This window comes from Cryptomeria japonica, chromosome 6, assembly GCF_030272615.1.
Source record: "Cryptomeria japonica chromosome 6, Sugi_1.0, whole genome shotgun sequence".
NCBI classification, from domain to species: Eukaryota; Viridiplantae; Streptophyta; class Pinopsida; order Cupressales; family Cupressaceae; genus Cryptomeria; species Cryptomeria japonica.
Window position 1 is genome coordinate 406,291,869 of NC_081410.1, and position 20,505 is coordinate 406,312,373.

General features: G+C 36.0%; 1 protein-coding gene across 1 annotated transcript in view; it reads right to left on the reverse strand.

Moving 5' to 3' along the window:
- Nucleotides 1-6,895: 6,895 nt before the first annotated feature.
- Nucleotides 6,896-20,505, reverse strand: part of LOC131065849 (DNA-directed RNA polymerase II subunit RPB1) — a 30,744-nt gene continuing 17,134 nt past the window's right edge. The window contains exons 11-15 of the mRNA XM_059207373.1: nucleotides 17,403-20,491; nucleotides 17,228-17,299; nucleotides 7,672-7,725; nucleotides 7,368-7,515; nucleotides 6,896-7,162 (exon numbers count right to left, since the gene is read on the reverse strand). Of these exons, the coding sequence (XP_059063356.1) occupies nucleotides 7,413-7,515; nucleotides 7,672-7,725; nucleotides 17,228-17,299; nucleotides 17,403-20,491 (3,318 nt within the window). The 3' untranslated portion in view covers nucleotides 6,896-7,162; nucleotides 7,368-7,412. The remainder of the gene's footprint in view (nucleotides 7,163-7,367; nucleotides 7,516-7,671; nucleotides 7,726-17,227; nucleotides 17,300-17,402; nucleotides 20,492-20,505) is intronic.

Sequence of the window (20,505 nt, forward strand, 5' to 3'; positions counted from 1 at the left end):
TGGAAGGGCCTCAATAAAGATAACATCAAACACATAAGAGAATACATGACCTATCAACAAAATAAAATAGAACATATTTTAATAGAAAGATTGCTTCAGTCAATGCCTTTCCTAAAGTAGAATTGGGAAAATATGTCCATGGACTTCATCACAATCCTCCCCAAGGTACAAAGAAAATATTGAATTTATATTGTGATGGATAGGCTAACAAAGTATGAGTGATTATTTGTTATTTCTTCATCACTCAAAGCACACAAAATGGCCAAATTATTTTGCAAAGAAGTGTTTAGGATACATGGGTTACCTAAAAATATTATTAGTGGCAAAGATAGTAAAATCCTTAGCTCTTTTTAGCATCAATTATTTTATCTTATTGGTGTAGTATTCTCTCCAAGAACAAGTTGCCATCCCCAAATAGATGGACAATAGAGATAATGCACAAGTGGATAAAAGGCTACTTGAGGAACTATGTTCTAAATGAGCAATCAAATTGGGTTAAGTGTTTACATTTGAGAGAGAAGTGCTATAATAGTACCCACCATATATGCATTGGTATGTCTCCATTCATGGAATTGTTTAGTTGTGATGCATTAACATTTGTTGATTTAATGTTCACAAATATCAAAGTGTTAACAACTAGTGAATTGGTGGAGTGTAGCTAGGACATATTGAGATCACTCAAAATCACCTCTAGCAAGCTTAAATTTAACAAATATGCAAATTAGAACTACATAATGAGGTTATTTAAAGTTAGAGATATAATCTTTCTAAGATTGTATCCTTACAATCATAACTCCATCAATAGTGGCGAGGATGAAAACCTCAAACCATAGGATATTGCAGAGAACTAGTTAAGTTCCATATGTATTGGAATTTCCAAAAAATATAAAAAAATTATAACATTTTTGTCTTGCTCAATGGAGCCTTCAAACAACATCACACCATCATTGGATTTTCCACCCTTAGATGATGAGGCTAAGCTCATATTGGAACCTAGTATTCTAATTGCTACTAAGTTGAAGAAGTTAAGGAACAAAAGCATCACAAAATATCTAGTTTATTGAAAGAATATACTTGTTAAAGATGTTGCTTAAGAAGGACCAAAGATCTTGGATCATCAGTTTTGCAAGCAATTTTGTGAAGGGTGGACTCATAATGCTCGTAATCCTAAGTATGAGGGTGTCTAGGTCACTTTTCAACCCTTAGCATGATTTCTAACTCTTAATCTATCATGCTTTACTTTCATTCCTTGCATCCCCACAACTTTACTCCTTCCTATATCAAGTATCTCTAAAACCCAATTTACACTCCCTCCTAGATTAGGCATCCCTAAATTTGATTTATACTCCCTACATTAAGTGTCTTCAAAGTCTATTCCCTAATCCTACCTACATCAAATTTCTTTGAATCTTGGTCATCACTTCCTCCTACATCAAGTATCTCTAGAGCTCAATCATCCCTCCTCCCTACATCATATATCTCTAAAGACCAAGTCTCATTCCCTCTTTCATTGAATATCTCCAAAGCTTAATCCTCATTGTTTTTCCACTCTATCTCTTTGGACCTCAAATTTTTGCATCCCAATGCACCCCAACATTCTTAGATCCCCTTACACCTCAATATCCTTAAATACCATTCCTTGCATCCCCCAGTTTCAAAAATTCAAAGAATATAATGACACATCAAATGGAAAGACTTCAAAGAAACGTCCCCACTCTAGATTTTATGATCCCTCTCACCATTGCATCTTTATAATACACATTTTCCTACACCCCTACCTTTTTGCATGTCTTTCATGAACACCCTTCATTCAAAAAGGGATTCACTAATCACCATAATCAACCAAGGATGTCATCAATGGGCCAAAAATTGAATGTAAAATGCCAAGTGATTTTCAAACAACTCTTAACATCTTTGGACCCATGCTAGGCCTTCAACCTCTATATAAGGTTTGTAATTTTATCAATTTGCATTTTCATCATCTTATCAACAAACCCCAACACTAGTTCGAACATTGTGTTCATCTATTGAATGTAAGGATGAAAACCCCTGGATTTGGATGGAGGATAAAAACCCTTTAGTTTCTAGAGGGCAACATCATATAGAGTTTAAATCTACAGTTCAAACCTAGATTTTTTCAACAACATTTTAAAATATCTCAACATTTCAAGTGTTTGAATAATATCTTTGTAATCACTTGAATTTGTTATGTACTTGAATCAAACATTTGAATGATATTTAGTTCCTCTTAGTATTTCATGTGTAAATCTATTATATGTGATGTAGAAGTTTCATATTTTTTGTTGTTTTACATTTATTCTCGGAGGTTATTCCAAAATTGAGCATTTAATATTAATATTTTAGGTAAATGTCATTACATAAAATAAGGATGTTTTTAAATGTAATATCATAACTATTGTACATAAATCTCTAGCTTGCCAACCCATCTCAATTGGTACATGCTAAAGGGGCAAATGTTTAATGTGTCATGTGGATTAGCCCTCCTAAAATGGGGGCAATTGTCAATGTATTTAGTATAGAAAGGGGGTAGCCCATCTATTTCCCACCATTCCTCATATTCTGGGGGCACCCCCATATCATATGTTTGCTATCTATACAAGGGGTTTTCTTTGACATCATCTATATCTATCTACATTTTGGTTGCAAGTCTTGATATCTCACCTTGTCAAAATGATATATTGTTCTCATATCTAACACAAGCTCTAGGGGAACAATCTATCTAAGCTTAAATAAACATGCAGACATTCATAATAAATAACACTAAATAACACACAATTGTGTTATTCCTATCAAATTCTCACCTAGATTGTGATGCAAAATAACTAGAATATGTTGTTATCTATATGAACTACATGTGAATATGCAAGCCTTAATTTGTTGCTCCTATTACCAAGCTTTAATGGTCCTCCTCTCCACCTATCTATTTATGTGGTATTTGATTGAGATACCAATGTTAGGCATAGAGATGTTGTGGTTAATGGTAGTCCTGGGGGCCTAGCACCCTTAGATGTTGATAGACCTAAATGTATTAGTGATACCCCTTAAGAGTGTTATGATCTCTCATTGACAAATGCATTCAAATCATCATAAGTTGGGCTAGGAGAGAAGAGCCTTGTCAAAAATTATTTGTTGCTCCTCTACCTCTCTACATAACTATATGAGAGGAGAATAAAGAGACCAATGGTGAACAAAATCCACTTGTGCCCCCAAGATATTGCACTAACCATGATCTTAGTGAATTTTGGTCACCGTGATGGTAACGTGTGAATCATGTGCACTACTAGAGAAAATCATGATCTTATGTAGTGTGGTGCTATGGGCCTCAATTGTCCACCCTCTAACAAGAATACATAAAATTTCACACAACCTCAAGTATGACTTTCATCTCACTTATCGTAAGGTAAGTGTTGTGATGTCTAAATCCCGCACATAGTGAGTGTAGTAAGCATGTCTATCAAAGTGTAGCATGGGTAATGTGATCATGTGTATTAACCATATGGCCTTCAATAACACACATATGCACCATCAAGAGGCAATGCATGTAGATAAAGTACTTGTAGGTTATATAAATGCTTATGTATCTACAGCTCATTCTACATATAAAAATAAGAAAGGAAATATCAAGAAGGCATGTTAAAAGTTGATATTAGTGTTTATTGATCAAGTTCAAATCTACATGTCAAAATACATGGCACAGGAATAATCCTAAGGGTCAATTTCCTGAGCACCAAAACATAATGAAAATTATACCATTTTTTAAACATGAAAAAATTATAACTTCAATAAAGCATAAAAGAAATAGGGTTTCAAGAAGTAACTCGCTATCTCTATGTGTCTTCGCACTAAATTTGCACTCATTCTCAAACACTAGTAGTAGGCACAAAGGTCCTACAAACCACCATCGTGAAATCAAGAATATTCTAAAACTTTACAAACTTGCAACTAATGAACCATATCCCCTGACTATGATTATGTACATATTTTGTGGTGACATAACCCATTGTGCACTTGTGCTTGCTTTTCATAGTGTGCAAATCTTATAGCCCTTGATCTTACATGAAAGGCACTTCTTGACCTATGACAATATATGGTGGACCACATTGATCACACCTCTTTGTATTCATGATGCCATGTGTCATGCACATTTATTGTATTATCATCCGTGGACCCTAAGATAAAATTGCAAAAATGATACCTCGTGCTTTCGTGATTACATTTCATTTGTACATACTTATCGATATACTTCAAATTATTTATTATGACATGGTTTTTATTAGGTCATTCAAGGCTATATTGTTCCTTACGCATTGATTAATCATCAATTATAGATCTTTTGAGTTACAATAGGGGCATCGTGTCTTTTCCCTTGGCGTCTTATCTATCATACCTCTCCATTTGGGAGGCATTATACTTTCTCTCATTATATGCAATTATATTTCGTTGTCTTGCCAATTTGGAGACATTACCTAACTACAAGCTTCCACACATCTTATATTATTGTGTTCACATGATTCATTAATATCATAAATGCCCATTTTACCGCATTGAGGGCATCCAGAGTTATGCCTTCATAATTGAGGATGTTACCTAACTACAAGCTTCCACACTTGCATATTATATTATTGTGCTCACATGATTCATTAATGTGCCCATTTTACCACATTGGATTATGCCTTCCCTATTACATTGCCCTCTCTATTACATTGTGGCCCTCTCTATTGCATTGTGTTCTTGCATGACTTGACCTTGTTCAAAGGGTCACATTGAGCCTTCCCCATATTATCAATTGCATGCCACATATTTACACTTTCATTACCACTGGGGACTTGCGACCTTATCTAAACCAATGTGTACCCACATTATTGGATGCCACATTTAGGAGGCAAATGTCATTGTAATTGCTCTTATGTTACATGGGTGCCCTACCCCCTAAAGGCAACCACCGGCCACCACCATTATTTGTCCATATGGGGGCAACATTATTATTTTTTAATACCTTATCTAACACGTGCTTACCACATTTATCATTTAAAGCATTCACACAATTATTACATGAGCTTTCTTCTAGAATCATTGTTATATATGCTTAATATTTATCTTGCATTTACTTCATTTATTTTTTCACTTTCATAAAGACTTGGCATTAAACTACTATGAAATATAAAAGACAAGGTCTATTACATTAGGTGAATTTTTTTTTTGTATCTTTCGATATCTGAATATTTCCTTTATATGCATGTTTGTCATCAGCATATATTTTAAGATACACGATCATTATAATATTCAAATACAACCCAAAATGGAAACAAAATACAATTATAAAATTTGCATACCCCACATTTAAGTTATTTAATAAAAAATTTGATTTTAAATTGCGGTTGGCCGCTTCTCGAAATTACTACTAGCAATTATCAGTTCCTCCACTAGTAGCTACTAGGGGAAAGGACCCAGTAGTTGAGCATGTTCCAATTGTTGTGAGGGTTGTTGATACCTTTTGTTCCAAAAATTGAAAAATAAAACCTATTGTTTGAAACAAAAAATATCAATTTTTGTTAGGAAATGTACTAACAGTTGTTAGGAAATGTACCAATAGTTGTTAAGAAATGTACTAATATTGTAAAAAGTAACCAATCAGGTGATGCCACATCGGCTGCACAACTATTGGGGTCTCTAATGCACGCCTATTGGTCTCACTTTTTTTTGGGGCTGTTTTGGACACCTTGGCAAAAAGCATGCTGATGTGGCATCATATTTGATGATGTGGCCCTGAAACCTTAGTTATAAGCAGGGGACTTGCCAAGTAAGCTGCTGTAAAAAAATCGGAGTGATTCGAAATTTCCAAGTAGGATTTTGAGAAGCGTGAAGTTAGGGTGCACGACTACTGGGTCCTTTCCCCTAATACATCCTCACCTTTGTTGGTGCCTTATAAATAAAACATCTCTAACCATGCATAAAATTTACCTCATTAGGCATTAACGGCTATTTACTGATAAAAATATTCTGATATTTTTAATCTTAACATCCAATGTAGCCTCACTGATCTGTATGTTTTTATACAATATTTATTGGTTAGTATGCACTTATAAAGCGCCTATAATTATGAACGAGTGCTGTTAATTAACAATATACAGACTTCAAAAAATGGAACAAAACTCAAGAAGACCGACCAAAAAAAACAGATACTTTCTCTCCGTTGTTATTTTATGACTTATGACAACCAAAAGAAACTATACTTTCTTTCAATTTTTCTGTTAACTGTACATTTTTAATACATTTTGAAACTATTAATTGTTCGATATATTTTCATTTCTACTGATTATGGATAATAGAAAAATGATTATTTTATTATTTTTTTGTTGACTCGCAACCCAGCCCAGCACCCAACCTGCCTTGCCTTGGTTGATCTTACTGCCAAGTTGGGGCCAGGAAGGGGCAAGCTGATGTGAGACTAATCACCTGGGGATGCATGCAATCACCTGCAAACCACGTGCACCAGGCAAACCCAAGCCTCGGAGTTGAACCCAAGACCAATGAATGGAGAAATGATTATTTGTTTTCTTTATGTTGAATTTAAATATATAAATCTTCAGAAAATAGGAGTTGATCGTTTGTATAACTTCTGTAAACAACCTGCGAATGCTCCCAAAAGCCACCACATATCTTAGCAAAAATTATAAACAAATGCCATCCTTTGGGAAAATGTCTGCATATTGTTAAATTATACACGATATGGGACAAAATGTCCCATAGAATAAAATACTCCAGCATGTCTCATTGCTACACAAATCAATACACACAGAACATTACTTCACGCTACTAAAGGTGGAATAAATGCCACAGAAATCCGATGCACAGGCAGACGAGAAAAAATGAGTTAGTGGAACCATAATAAACGGTTTATTTCATTCTAAACCATTAATGATTGGGCATGGAAAAGAACGCCAATCAAAATCCATTGACAGAAAAGTTGTGAATACCAAATCTAATAATACATTTCTTAGTAAGAAAGTGAGAACAGCATTGCCCACGTCCGACCTTTTTATGTGGGATCATACAAAACAAAACAAAAAAAATCTGTTGACCCAACATTTTTGTGCAAGTCACCACTCCCATCATCTTTGTTGCTGAACTGTGTTGTATACTGGCTTTTGGAAGATGGAGAATAGCCAGGAGCAGTTGGAGAAAAACCAGCACTGGGACTGTTAAGTGTAATACAATAATTCATAAAAACTAATTGGAAATCCTTTGAATAGAAGCCTGAAAACTTTAAATCACGACTTAGTTTCTATCACACACAGTATATCATACAAGCTGATTATTTTGCTCAGGATTATTCAAACATTTACCTGTATTGTAGTGAAAAATCTGTAGACCCAACATCTTTAGGCAAGTCATCGAGTACTCCCCTCATCTTTGTTGCTGAACTGTGGTGTATACTGGCTTGTGGAAGACGGAGAATAGCCAGGAGCAGTTGGAGAATAACCAGCACTGGGACTGTTAAAGTGTAATACAAATAATTCATAAATAAGTCATTAACTAATTGAAAGTCCTTTAGAGAAGCTTTAAAATTTTAAATCAAGACAACGTTTATATCACACACAGCATAATATACAAGCTGATTATTTTGCTCCAGATTCTTTTAAAGATTACCTGTATTGTGGTGAACTTGGACTGAATCCAGGACTTGCAGGTGAATATGGAGGACTGCAATATAAGTTGCATCAGTAATCGTAACAAACAAGAAGAAATTTGACAGAATCATTACAGACTTGCTCTAACAGAATTGGCAAAGCACAACCCATTTAAATAATTTGTGTGCGTAACTTGTAAAATTAAGGATATCACTTCTTGCAACATACTATTATTCTCCGAACCCGGTATGATCTTTAAAAAAAATAACATACTATAATTCTCCGGTATGATCTAAATAAAATTTAGTCTCAGAAATCCCATGCAAAACTCTTATATAAGAAGAGATAGAAAACCATAAAATGTACCCACTCTTTAATGTGTAAGCAGAAGAGAACTTAAATGTTGGATGGCGTAAGTGGTCCTTCCATAGACTCCATTTCAAGATGTTTCAGTTAGATGCCAATCAAAATTTTATATACTCCAAAAATTATGTCTTTTAAATCCAAATTTTTTTGCAATAGGCATATTTTTTAAGTCTACTTAAATGTTTGTTGTATGACTTCAACAAACTAATTCCCCCACTCAGAGCAGCTTAACCAAAGAACAATTTCCAGTTTGTAAATGTATGCTTGGGACAAGTTCAACCCCATGTGACTTTGATGAACTGAGCTTAACTGAAGAATGAATTCTAGCTTCTAATTGTATGCTTACTCATCTAGGTTCAACCCCTTATATTGGTGACAAAATCAGCCAAGATTGATACAACGCTCTCAAAGAGGTGTTACTTTTCCTTATCTAATTGTATTTCTTTTTATCTGTCTAAATGCGTGGAAATAATAATTCAGAGCTTAAGAATTACTACGGTTTCAAATGTGGTTCTACTGGTGGCTATCGAAAAAAAAAAATATTGCATTGATATGGGCTTATTTATTTTGATTATTTTAGTAAAGTAAGACCAGCAGATGCTGAACAAGAAATCCTACTAAAATCTACAAGTGAAGAATGCTCAAGGTACATTACTTTTTGATTAACTTTAAAAACCACCTAAATTATACATCCACAGAGATAAAAATATTATGTCTTTTACCAATTTAGTCATTTTTCAATTTACATAAATGGTTATGCACAACTATGATGTCAGTCTCAATCAGTTCAAGACACCTCATCACTAAAGTGACTGGAGAAGGAATTGAATGACAGAAAAAGATTAGATTTTATTCAAAAGGCACCTACTTGTTTGGACCAACATTTCTTTATTACACTATACAGTAAAAAGTTTAAACCAAATATGGAATTAAATTCCCCCACCACATCATCTTTAGCTCCTAACCTCCACCCAATTTCCACTGTTCCTACGACACAATACAGAGATATCAGTTTGTAGTTTGTACAAAACAGAGATATCAGATTCTATAAAGATATTTGGGAGAGACAGATCATAGAGCTACTAAGTCCCTTCGACTGTGAAGCTGTAAATTTCTGTCACTCTGTTTGGTCAGTCATCAATGTTTTCTTCAATTGTGGACCAACACATTTTGTTTGAATATTTCCGTACAGATACTCCCAAGATGTGCTTCCATGCTTAGAACAGTAATCATTATGGTGACCCAATAAATATCTGTTTGGAGACATTCAATGACAGATCATCTTGACCTCCTTCAAAAGGACATAAAATTTATAATTATCCCTCTTTTTCATTAGCAATTTTTTTGTGCTCTGTTGCAATGTGAAATGTGATGTTTATTATGAACTTAAATGTGAATAATGGTTTCATGGTTTCATTGGAAAGAATGTTATTGGTTGAACAATTATGAGAACTATGCTTTGTTATTATAAAACTTGGGTTGGAATAAGTTCTTGGATAACTACATTTGTGTCTAAGTGGATGCAGGAACCCTATCACCATTCGAGAAGGAAGGGAGGGTATCATCAGGAGAGAGCGTAGACATATGGAAAGGTTGAAGTTGCAATCTGAAACATATTAATTCTGTGAGTTAAGTAATTCGTCTAGGGTCATCATTGTCTTAGTATTGTTGTGTTGATCTCTAGGTCTTTTGAACGTCTAGACCTTGTAAGTCAGTCGGCCCATTAGGATCTACTCCATAGTGTAGACGTATAAAAATGACCACTTATCTAAGTTGATATTTAATATTCATTTTAACCTCATTCCTCTATTTAATTAAATTCTGTTTAATTAAATTATTCACATTCATCTATTTGATTAAATGAATTACTCAATTTATTTAATTAAGTTCACCTAAGCATTGCATAGCCTTTAATTAAATAATCCACTTTATTTAATTAATTCCCCTTTCTCCCCTTTTAAGTAAATTTACATTTAATTAAATTGTTCATTGCAAATAAATAAATCTAATTTATTTATTTAAATCTCCCCACTTGTATTTATGCAAGTTGCATCTATTTTTGTTGAAATAAAGTAATTTATTTTAATTAAAATTACCCTCCATCCACTTGCATTCTCCTACATCTCCCACTTGCCTCTCTAAACCCCCTTCTAGATTCTTCTAATCACTTCTAATTTAGCCTAATCCATCTCTTAAATATTGTCACATCCCTAAGCAAAGGGAAGTCACTTCTCAAACCCTCAAAGTCTTTGAAAACCATTAAAGGCTTTATGTCTTCAACAAGTTAACCTTGAAAGTCTTTCAAACCATTAATGGTTAACTCAACCCTCTTGCATGGTTAGAGACTTTCTCTCTAACTCAACCTTCATCTAACCCAAGGGTCTCATCAAGCATTCATTGCTTTGACCATGGTTATCCCTTTAACCCTTGCACAAGAGTTTATCCTTTGGGTAAAAGCTTTATCCAATGGATAACCTTAACCTAACCTTAACCCTTACCTCCTAAGGTAACCATGAGGTCTTTTCAAGCATTTAATGCTTCTTACATATCCTCTCAAGCAGTCTTTTGTTGACAATTGTCACCATTTCATTGGTGAGAATTGTAAACATGGATTGATAACTTTCAATCCTGGCCCTTGTTAAGATTATCCAATCTTGACCCTCCATTGCCCTGTTTTTTCTATAAATAGAGCCCTCCTTCTCTCATTTTGATATCCAAGTCTTTAGTATCAAACTTATAGACATTTTACTAAGCATCTAAATTTCATACATCCATAATCATTTTTAAATCAAGCATTTAGCCTCTTTTTGAATAGAAATCATCTTAAATAAGCATTTTAAGAAGCATTTATATTATCATAGCACTCTCATATTAGACTAGTATATCATCATATCCATGTTAAGTTTAAATCATACTATATTTTAATATCATGCATAACTAGGAATGCATTCAAATTAAGTTGATCAATATCCCTCGTTTTCATAGTTGTCATTCCTAAGTTACTTTGCTCAGTGATCTGAGAGCAAAGGCATTGACTTGAGGGATCCTGTGAGATGGAGAACAATGGAACGATCCTTGGGAAGTTGAGCTATTCAACATAGCTCCATAACTTGCACCAAGAGTCCCATTGGTGTGTGGACTTGTCTAGAAACCGGATTTTACGTTTCATAGCACCACTTTTCCCGCACACACATAGTGCTTCCAATCTTTATTGTAATTTTCATTTTCATCGTGAGCTTGTAATTTAACTAGGTACAAGTTAAGACTTGAGCTTGTGGTATTATGGTGGTTGTTTAATTTAATTATATCATTATAAATAGAGCGTATATGAATATGTATGAATGAGAATGATATATATATGTACACATATATGTATGTATACATGTGCATATATAGTAATATTGGCACATGCATATATATATATAGCTCTTATTAATATAATCCAATGGACTTTGCAATTAATCAAAATTTAAACCTATGCAACTGCATTAAGCAGCTAATATAGCATTGTTTTTTAGCCAAAAAAAAAATGGTAAAAACCCTAAGACAGGGACACCTGTACCCATGATTTTTGAGGATAAAATCAGGCAAAACCTAGAATCCCACACGAACATCACGAATTACAAATTACCAGACACGATTTTCGAGGAGAAAAATTGATCAAAACCGGACACAATTTTTGAAGTGAAAAATCGATCAAAACCCAAGACACAAAATCCGAGACATGGATCAAAATACAAAACTTTGTTTTTGAGGGAAGCGGTAAAACCCTTTTACAAAACGATTTTTAAGGCAAAAAATCGAACAAAACCCACAGTAATTTTTTATGGACAAAATTTATAAAACCCTCCCAAAAATTTTTGAGGGAAAAAATTATTAAAACCCATCAAAAAAAAAAATTTAAGAAAAATTTAGAAAACCCCACCAATAATTTTTTAAGGGAAAAAATTACAAACCCATGCAAAAAAAATTTAAGTAGAAAAAATTATTTTAAAAACCCGAAAAACCAAGAATAACAAATCGCGTGGGCTGGAAAAACAAACGTGGCCACCAAAACCGCAGAGCCAACATACGCACAGGTCGCACACGAAAACGGAATCTCGAGAGGCAGAACAAAAGGGTCATGGCCAAAAAAAGACCCTTGCGCACGACACCAACACAGATGCAAGCACATTAAAAACCAAAGACCGCAGAAAGCAAAAATTATAGATGAGGAGGTTGCGCGCAGAGCCACGCAATTGTCAGAACCCCCGGCACGAAAAAATGGCGACCAAAACCCTCAAAGCAAAACCTTCACACACAAGAAAAAAACGGAAACTCTCGATTTCGTGGGCAGAACTGCACAAAAATACAGGCACGAATTTTAACGCGTGCACGAAAAAAATCATAAATCTCAACTAGAAAAGCTCATCACAAACCATAAACAAACCACAAGAAATTGAGGCATCTTCAAACCCTCGCACGAATCTTCAGCAAACCCGTGAACGGAGAGAAAAAGAAAATTTCAGAGTCCTCACGCACAAACGCAAATTACAAGAAAAGAACCTACGAATTTTTCAGAAAACAAGACCCCACAAATTTTTATTAAAAAATTCGCCAAATAACAAGAGGTTGCAAATTTTTATTTAAAAAATTCACCAAATTCTGAAAAACCCCATCGACCTGCTTTGATACCATGTTATGGTAAATCGATGTTATTAAACAATAGAGCAAGAGCTTTATATAAAGAATTTACAGGAGATGGTGTTTCTAAAAGAAACAATCGTAAACTGAAGCTGAAAATAGAAACTAACTAAAGACGGCTAAGATGACCATTAAAGAAACATTACAATATTCTAATATATAGCCAAGTTTCTTCATCGCACAATGTGGGTGATTTACATTGTCCACACTAGCATTTGAGCAAGCTTATCCAATTCATTACGCAGCGGAGAACTTCAGGATTAGCCCACAACTCCATGTTTCTCCGGAAATGAAATTGAAATATAATTTCATGAGCATTGGCATTTTGGGGATAACTAATTCTTGATTCATCAAATGGTATGTAATTTGAAATTCAATTATATATGTTTCACTGAAACCGATTCTAAAAGGCATTCATAACATAGCAAGTTTAAAAGAATTGTAGTGGAAAAAGCTGTCTCAGATCATGGAGAACAGAGAACTCGAGGATAAAGCTTTAGAAAGGACAAGCTTGTCCATAGCCATCAACCTTCAGAAATCACAGGCATGTTTCATTTCATTTAATCTCTGTTTTACCTAGCTACGATGTATTCAAAAACAGCTGCGAGTACTTCTATTCGATAGAATCTCTTTCTTCATTCAATCTGAAAACAAAGATACTATGTGCAAGTCAATTGTAATTAAGCTTTGCTTTTAACTTCTGAGCTATCGCAAATAGTAGAAAAGAATTGCATCTTGAAAGAATCTTTCTATATCCATCTGAAAATAAGCTTGCACAAGGGTAGTCCCTCAAAATCTCAGTGCAACTCTGCAATTAGTGTAGAATAACTAAACTTAGGACAAACAAACAACGGAAAGAAACTATCATATTTCTTAAGTCTCTGGATGCTCAGCAGTCGTAAGCAAGTCTTTGAGTTTAAATTCATTTTTAAAGCTCTAGCAATCAAGATGTCGGGACTAAGAGTAAGGTTAGATTTTCTTAGTCTTTTGGACTATTTTCTGTAGAGACATCTTCTGAAACCACATCCAATGAGAGAGGGGTTTGGAGGTTCTTTTCCCTGCACCGTTTTCTTTGACTCCTCCAAGAAACCAAAACTGGTATAACTCTGTCCAAATAAGAACAAATTTGAAGTAAAGTGTTAAGGAAGCTTATGGTCAGAGCTAAATAGAGAATCTTTCTTTTGTTGAGAAGCCAGGGCTGGTTAATAAGAACTATAAATCATATTTTTATCCAATAATACTGATAGGCTCAGTAAGCCATGGTGGCATAGTAAATGCACAAGCACAGATTGGATATTTGTTTAGAGCTTGAAAATTCATAACATCATTAGAGTATTACACATTGAGAAAGTTAAAATGATTTGAGCAATGTACTTAACCAGAGATGTTGACTATACTCGTACATGTATGCATAAATGATATGTATCAAGATGGCACCTAGAGGTTTGCATTTCAGATTAGGAATTGCATGAATTATATGTGTAACCATAGAATGGGATTAAAAGTTAACTTATATTAGCATTAAGACGGAAGAGGAACTAAAAACTATGATCTACCTTGTATAATAATAATAATAATAATGTCTTTTATAGTCCACAATGCCAGCCATCTATGTATGGGTCTACAGATGGGTTAGAGCAGTATTGGACTACCTCGTACTCCTTGCAGGAGGTACCTAACTACACTACAAATGAGGCGTACATACCTTACCCCCTTGTGGGATTTGAACTTGTGACCTCTCTTTCAAGAGCACAAGTTCTCCAAAACGTATGGATACCTATTGTTTGGTCTTGTCAACCTACCTAAGCAGTAACAGATAAGCAAGTTTGCTTGTTATAGTGGCTAGGTCTGTCAAACTAGGCCAACTAGAACTATCAGTTGAGTCAACAAGTCGAGTGGGATAGTGAACAAGACTACAAATTATGTGCTAGTTTACTTTCAAAAACCCTTGGCCAAGGTGGCACAAGGCTTTGCATGCGCCAATCAATTCACTTGAACCAGATGCACTTCCTAGTTAGATGGTCATGCTAGTTAAGGGGTACCTATAGTGCATGACCAACTAGAGTCGTATAAATTTCAAAACACTAGGCTCAGATGGCAATTAAACCTAGTCCTGTGTTTGCACCCTTGTGAAGGGTAGGGCCACTTCCACAAGGAAGGTGTGCGAGGGACCACCAGGTCTGTGGTTGGAGGAAAAGCACCTTGATGATGCTCACCCTTAGAAAGATCAAGCTGAGACTTGTATGAAGATACCAAACTGCAAAGCAAATCACTGTAGGCTCTTAACTCATTCTCTGCTTTTCTATATAATGTGAAATGCTTATCAAATAAGAAATATGCATAAGTTTATTCTTCAGCTCCATGTTTCCTTCCAGATGGTTTTTATGTTCTAAAGATGTTCATGCAATGGAAAGTTAGATGTTACTTTCCAACAAAAAAAAATTGTACATTCAATTGTTGCACTTTATTTTATGCAAGTTGTTTTAAAATTTTGCATTGAATTTCCTTCAGTAAGCTAGCATGTTACACTTTAACAATACTATGTCACAACAATCATTTCTGGTCACATGATATCTTATTTTCAGGTATCTCAACAGTTCACAGGTATGTAGCTCTCTATTTTCTTATTCATTTTACTTGGATGCTCATCGTTAGAGCTGCTTAGTTTCTAAGTGTCTTATTATTATTTCTACACGCAACTATTTTTGCAGTAGGAAAGGAGGGATGGAAAGTGTTGACAGAACAGCCTTAAATCTGCCTAAGGTAGGTTAGCTATTAAATATAGTGATACTAGCAGAAAGAATCAATAGTTATATAATTTTACTCGACTTCTATGGAGCATATCTGCATCTGCACAAGCTGAGCAGGAGCTCATATCATTTCTGCAACAAAAAGGGCATAACAAAAATGACAACATCCACTTCTTCCTCTGCATATGATTCTCTACTAAAGTCTTCTGTGCAGATTCTGAGGTTCACAGAACTAGGCGCATGGAAGCCATATCTGTCAATTCTGGCGCACAAGAAAGAACAAGTGGTGAGTTTGGTGCAATGCTGCATCAACCACAGCTGGCAGATTGTTGTAGGAAATCAAATAGGATATGACAGCCAGTAGGAAATCAAATCACATTTGATTTTATTCTATTTTGTAATTAGATCGTTGAAAGAACAATCAATAGATTTTTTCCATGTCACAATCATAAATTTATTGCAAAATGACAAGATTGCAAGTCACAATCATGCATTCATGGCAAATTTGACAGTCCATTTAATCTCCACCATCAATCTATCACTATGTATTTATTACATCTAGTGCTCCTCAATAAAGGAACACATATCAGCATAACTTGAAAATATAAAGAAATAATCCAACACAATAATAATAAGGTCAATATTGTTGATAAGGAGAATGAAGATTATATGTATGTTTCACGGTATATATGAACACTTATGCAATAATACTTTGACCCCAGTGCCATTAACTGCCTAAGGGTTAGGAGACTAGTTTCTGAACCTTGTAGAAGATAATACAAAATTAGTATCTCCAATTCTCGATGATAACATCACACATCATGGAACACCATGGAGATGTGCAAATTTATCTTGCAAGAAGTAAAAAAATGATATTTCAGAACATAGTTGAAAAAATCGGACTTGGCAATAACTCAGCAGGCCCAAAAAATTTAAAAACTTGGGGAAAAACTCAGCAATTTTATCAAACATTTTTAAATACATAAAATTGGTAAAAATATTCTTCAAAAACACACGTGTTACATAACTTGTAAAGCATATTACTGGTTTCCATCATATATAAATCAAATTTCGAGTTTAATACATATCATAGACCAAAAAATGAGTTCAACCTCTAAATGAGTTGTATGTAGAAGTTGCCTCATCTAAAGAAATTTGTGGCAAGTTTGTGATAATAACACCTAAGTTAGCGCACTCAAGAGTTATATCCCAATTCATGTTTCTTATTTGACAAGAGATCCTGATAAATAATGGCGATTTGAGAGTGGAGACCTCGATGGGGTTGAGGAGCAGTGCCCCTCATAGGGGTCTGGGGGCAATGCCCCCAGCAGGGTCAAGGAACAGCCCTTGTTGCCCCCAACAGGATCAAGGGGCAGTGTCCTTGTCACGATACAGGGCAGTGTCAAGGGGTAGAGCCCCTGCTGCCAAGCCCAAATTAAGGCCTTTAAAACCACACATACCTTCATCACCAATTGCCTTATCACTCTTGAGGAATTTAAGCATTTTTAAGTTTGGTAAGTAGATTAGGACTTTCAAATCTAACTATGGGAGTGAATTTACTTTCAATAAGTTTGCTAATTTCTGCAAGTATCAGGATTGCATGCAACAACAGAACAATTTGCTGGAGATTATTACCTATGTTACAGAAATGAGAAAACAGTATTCATGATCAGCCATGTTCGAGAAATGAGAAAACAGTACCTCTAATTGAATGAAATCTGTAGTACCATTTATCAACAATTCAAAGAACTGGGCAAATGAGAAATACCGCCTTACCTGGTAGGACTGTAAGTGGGACTCGCTTGAGAAAATGAAGGAGATGTTGGTGAATAAGATGGTGAATTAGGACTGTCAAAAAAACTTTAAATATCAATAAAGATAAAACAAACCATGCACAAATCACATTGTAATGACAAAGCAGCGAACAGTAGCATTATATTGCCAATTTTACCTGTAATTAGGTGATGTTGGACTATATGGACTTGATGGTGAATATCTTGGACTGCTTGGAGAATATGCTGGGGAAGTTGGACTGTACTTTGTAGAGGCTGGATTATAACTTGGAGAAGTTGGGCTATAACTTGGTGAAGTGGGACTATACCCAGGAGACGTTGGGCTGTAACTTGGGGACGTTGGACTATAACTTGGGGACGTGGGACTATATGCTGGCGATGTGGGGCTGTATGCAGGAGATGTTGGACTGTACGCAGGAGATGTGGGACTATATGAAGGTGATGTCGGACTGTATGAAGGTGATGTCGGGCTGTATGCTGGAGAAGTGGGGCTATACGCTGGGGAAGTGGGGCTGTATGCAGGGGATGTGGGGCTATAACTGGGAGAAGTTGGACTGTAGCTTGGGGATGTAGGGCTGTAGCTCGGAGATGTAGGGCTATAGCTTGGCGATGTAGGGCTGTAGCTTGGAGAAGTGGGAGAATAAGAAGGGCTTGTGGGGGAATATGCTGGAGATGTAGGGCTGTATCCAGGAGAACTTGGACTGTATGATGGTGATGTAGGACTATATCCAGGCGATGTGGGACTGTATCCTGGAGATGTGGGGCTATATCCAGGCGACGTGGGACTATATCCAGGTGATGAGGGGCTATAACCTGGGGATGAAGGGCTGTAGCCAGGAGATGAGGATGGTGAGAAGGCCATCCCACCAACATAGGGAGAAAATTGGGCCTCTGTAATTGGCGAACTACGGAGACTTGGGCTGAGCAAATAGCTAGGTGACATCATTGCATCATGATGTGGTGTTCCTGTTATTGGGGACCGAGATGGTGTCATGCCAAAGTCTACCATTCCTTCCATATAGCTGGGAAGTTGGAGTTCAATTGCCTGTTGTAGCATCTGGTCATTCAAATACAAGGCACAATCACCTGTACCAATCGGAGCCAACTGACCAAGCATGATGTTCTCTGTAACACCCCTCAGAGGATCTGCTTCAGCGAAAACAGCAGCATCCAAAAGAATATCAACCGTTTCCTCAAATGAACATCGCATCATTGGCCCTGTATCATTACGATTGATACCATGTCTAGTAATGGCCATTAGATGGCCCCGATATGTCATTGTGTCACACAAAATGGCTAAATGCCTGTAGTTCACATATGACCCATCAAAAGATATCACAACACGAAGCTCATCTAAAAGAGATTTCCTCACAGCCTCAATTCCAAGCACCTCAATAACCTCAATCAAGTGATTACTTGTTGTCCTTGTAGCATCAACATCTTCATGACACATAACAGCTAACATGTTGACCCCTTCTGTATCCAACATCCATTCTGTCTCGGGCTTAAAACCTTCATTCTCATCAAACTTGTTAATTTTTCCAGATTTTATAAACACTTTATTAATATCTGGAATGCCTCGTAGAGCCATTTCTGTGAGCATGTTACTCTCAATCTTCTTTAGAAAGACATCATCTTCAGAATTTTGATCTTGTGCTTCCCCTTTAGGAGCCTCTTCATTCATAATACGTATACGCAGAATAAGTTTTTCCGCATTATCATCATTAAAAATGCATGTCAAATCATCATCAAACTCAAGATTTATTTTTTCTGCAATGTCTGCCATACTGAGCTTCTTGTCAACCATCATCTCTCGATTCAATTCAATACGCAGCAGCCATGGAGATATTTTTTCAGGTGCAATATCCTCATCTGGCATTTCATAGTATGATTTGACAAAGTCAACATCCTCCTCTATGATAGTGCTCATTGGATCTGGATCATACCACACTTCAGTAGCCTCTGTAACACTTCGTAAGGTTGTATACTCTAAAGCACATTGGACGTTCTTTGCTCTTTCTTTTGTCTTGTTGACCTCTGGCTTTAGATACACTGAAAGTGATGGTGTTTTTATTTTCTTTGCCACATTTATAATTTCTCTCAGCCGAGGAACACCCAGAGTAACATTCTTGGCACTAACACCAGCATAATGGAAAGTATTCAATGTCATCTGAGTAGCTGGTTCACCAATAGACTGTGCTGCAACACATCCAATCATCTCCCCTGGGGCTACTAAAGACTGAAGGAAACGAGATTCAATCTCACCAACTACCCATTCAAATGCTTCCTTTGAAAGGTGGTACTCCTTCAGTACACGTTTACTTGCAAACGTACTGCGCAGTAGAATATTGAAGAAAAGAGTGGCATTCTTCTGGGCCTCAATACTCATGAGATCATCACCTGGAACAACCTTTAGCCTTTCCTGAAGCTTGTCAATTGCTTCTACAATCTCCATAGGATGCATATCTGATCGTTTCCTTGGATCAATTTTGAATGTCTTCTGGGCATTCCAGATGAGCCTCTTCAGATTTACAGGCATAGGCCATGAGTTATCACCACTAGGAGCAATCTCTGTGCCTAACTGCCGTCTATCTGACTCTAGTTTCTGCAATTCTGCATCAAAAACATTTTGGAACTCCCTGATGGTTTTCAAATCATCTACATGTTCTGGTAACATGTAGCTAGGATTCCAGTTTTCTTGATCAATTTCATATCTATAAACATTTTCAAACTCTTTCTTTTTCATTTTCAAAGAATCAAGTTTCTGTGACTCAATCCAAACAGCATCCATACCATCCTCACCATACAGGAACTGGATGACATCACCAAGTGAATTCCTCACAGTCCCATCATATTTAACCATGATGTCCTCCATAGCTTTCACAAGACGACGCTGTATGTACCCTGTTTCTGATGTTTTCACTGCAGTATCTATCAAACCTTCACGTCCTCCCATTGCATGGAAAAAGAACTCCTGAGGAGTCAAACCACGCAAATAGGAATTCTCCACAAAACCTCTACTTTCTGGACCTTTATCATCCTTTGTAAAATGTGGTAGGGTTCTTCCATCAAATCCATAGGGAATTCGCTTCCCTTCTACATTTTGCTGTCCCACACAAGCAGTCATTTGAGATATGTTAATAAAACTTCCTTTGGACCCAGCAGTAACCATAGCCTTCAAATTGTTACTCTCGGATAAACTTTTTTGTGCACTGCTTCCTGCATCATCACGAGCCTTATTTAACACCTGAAAAGGGAGAT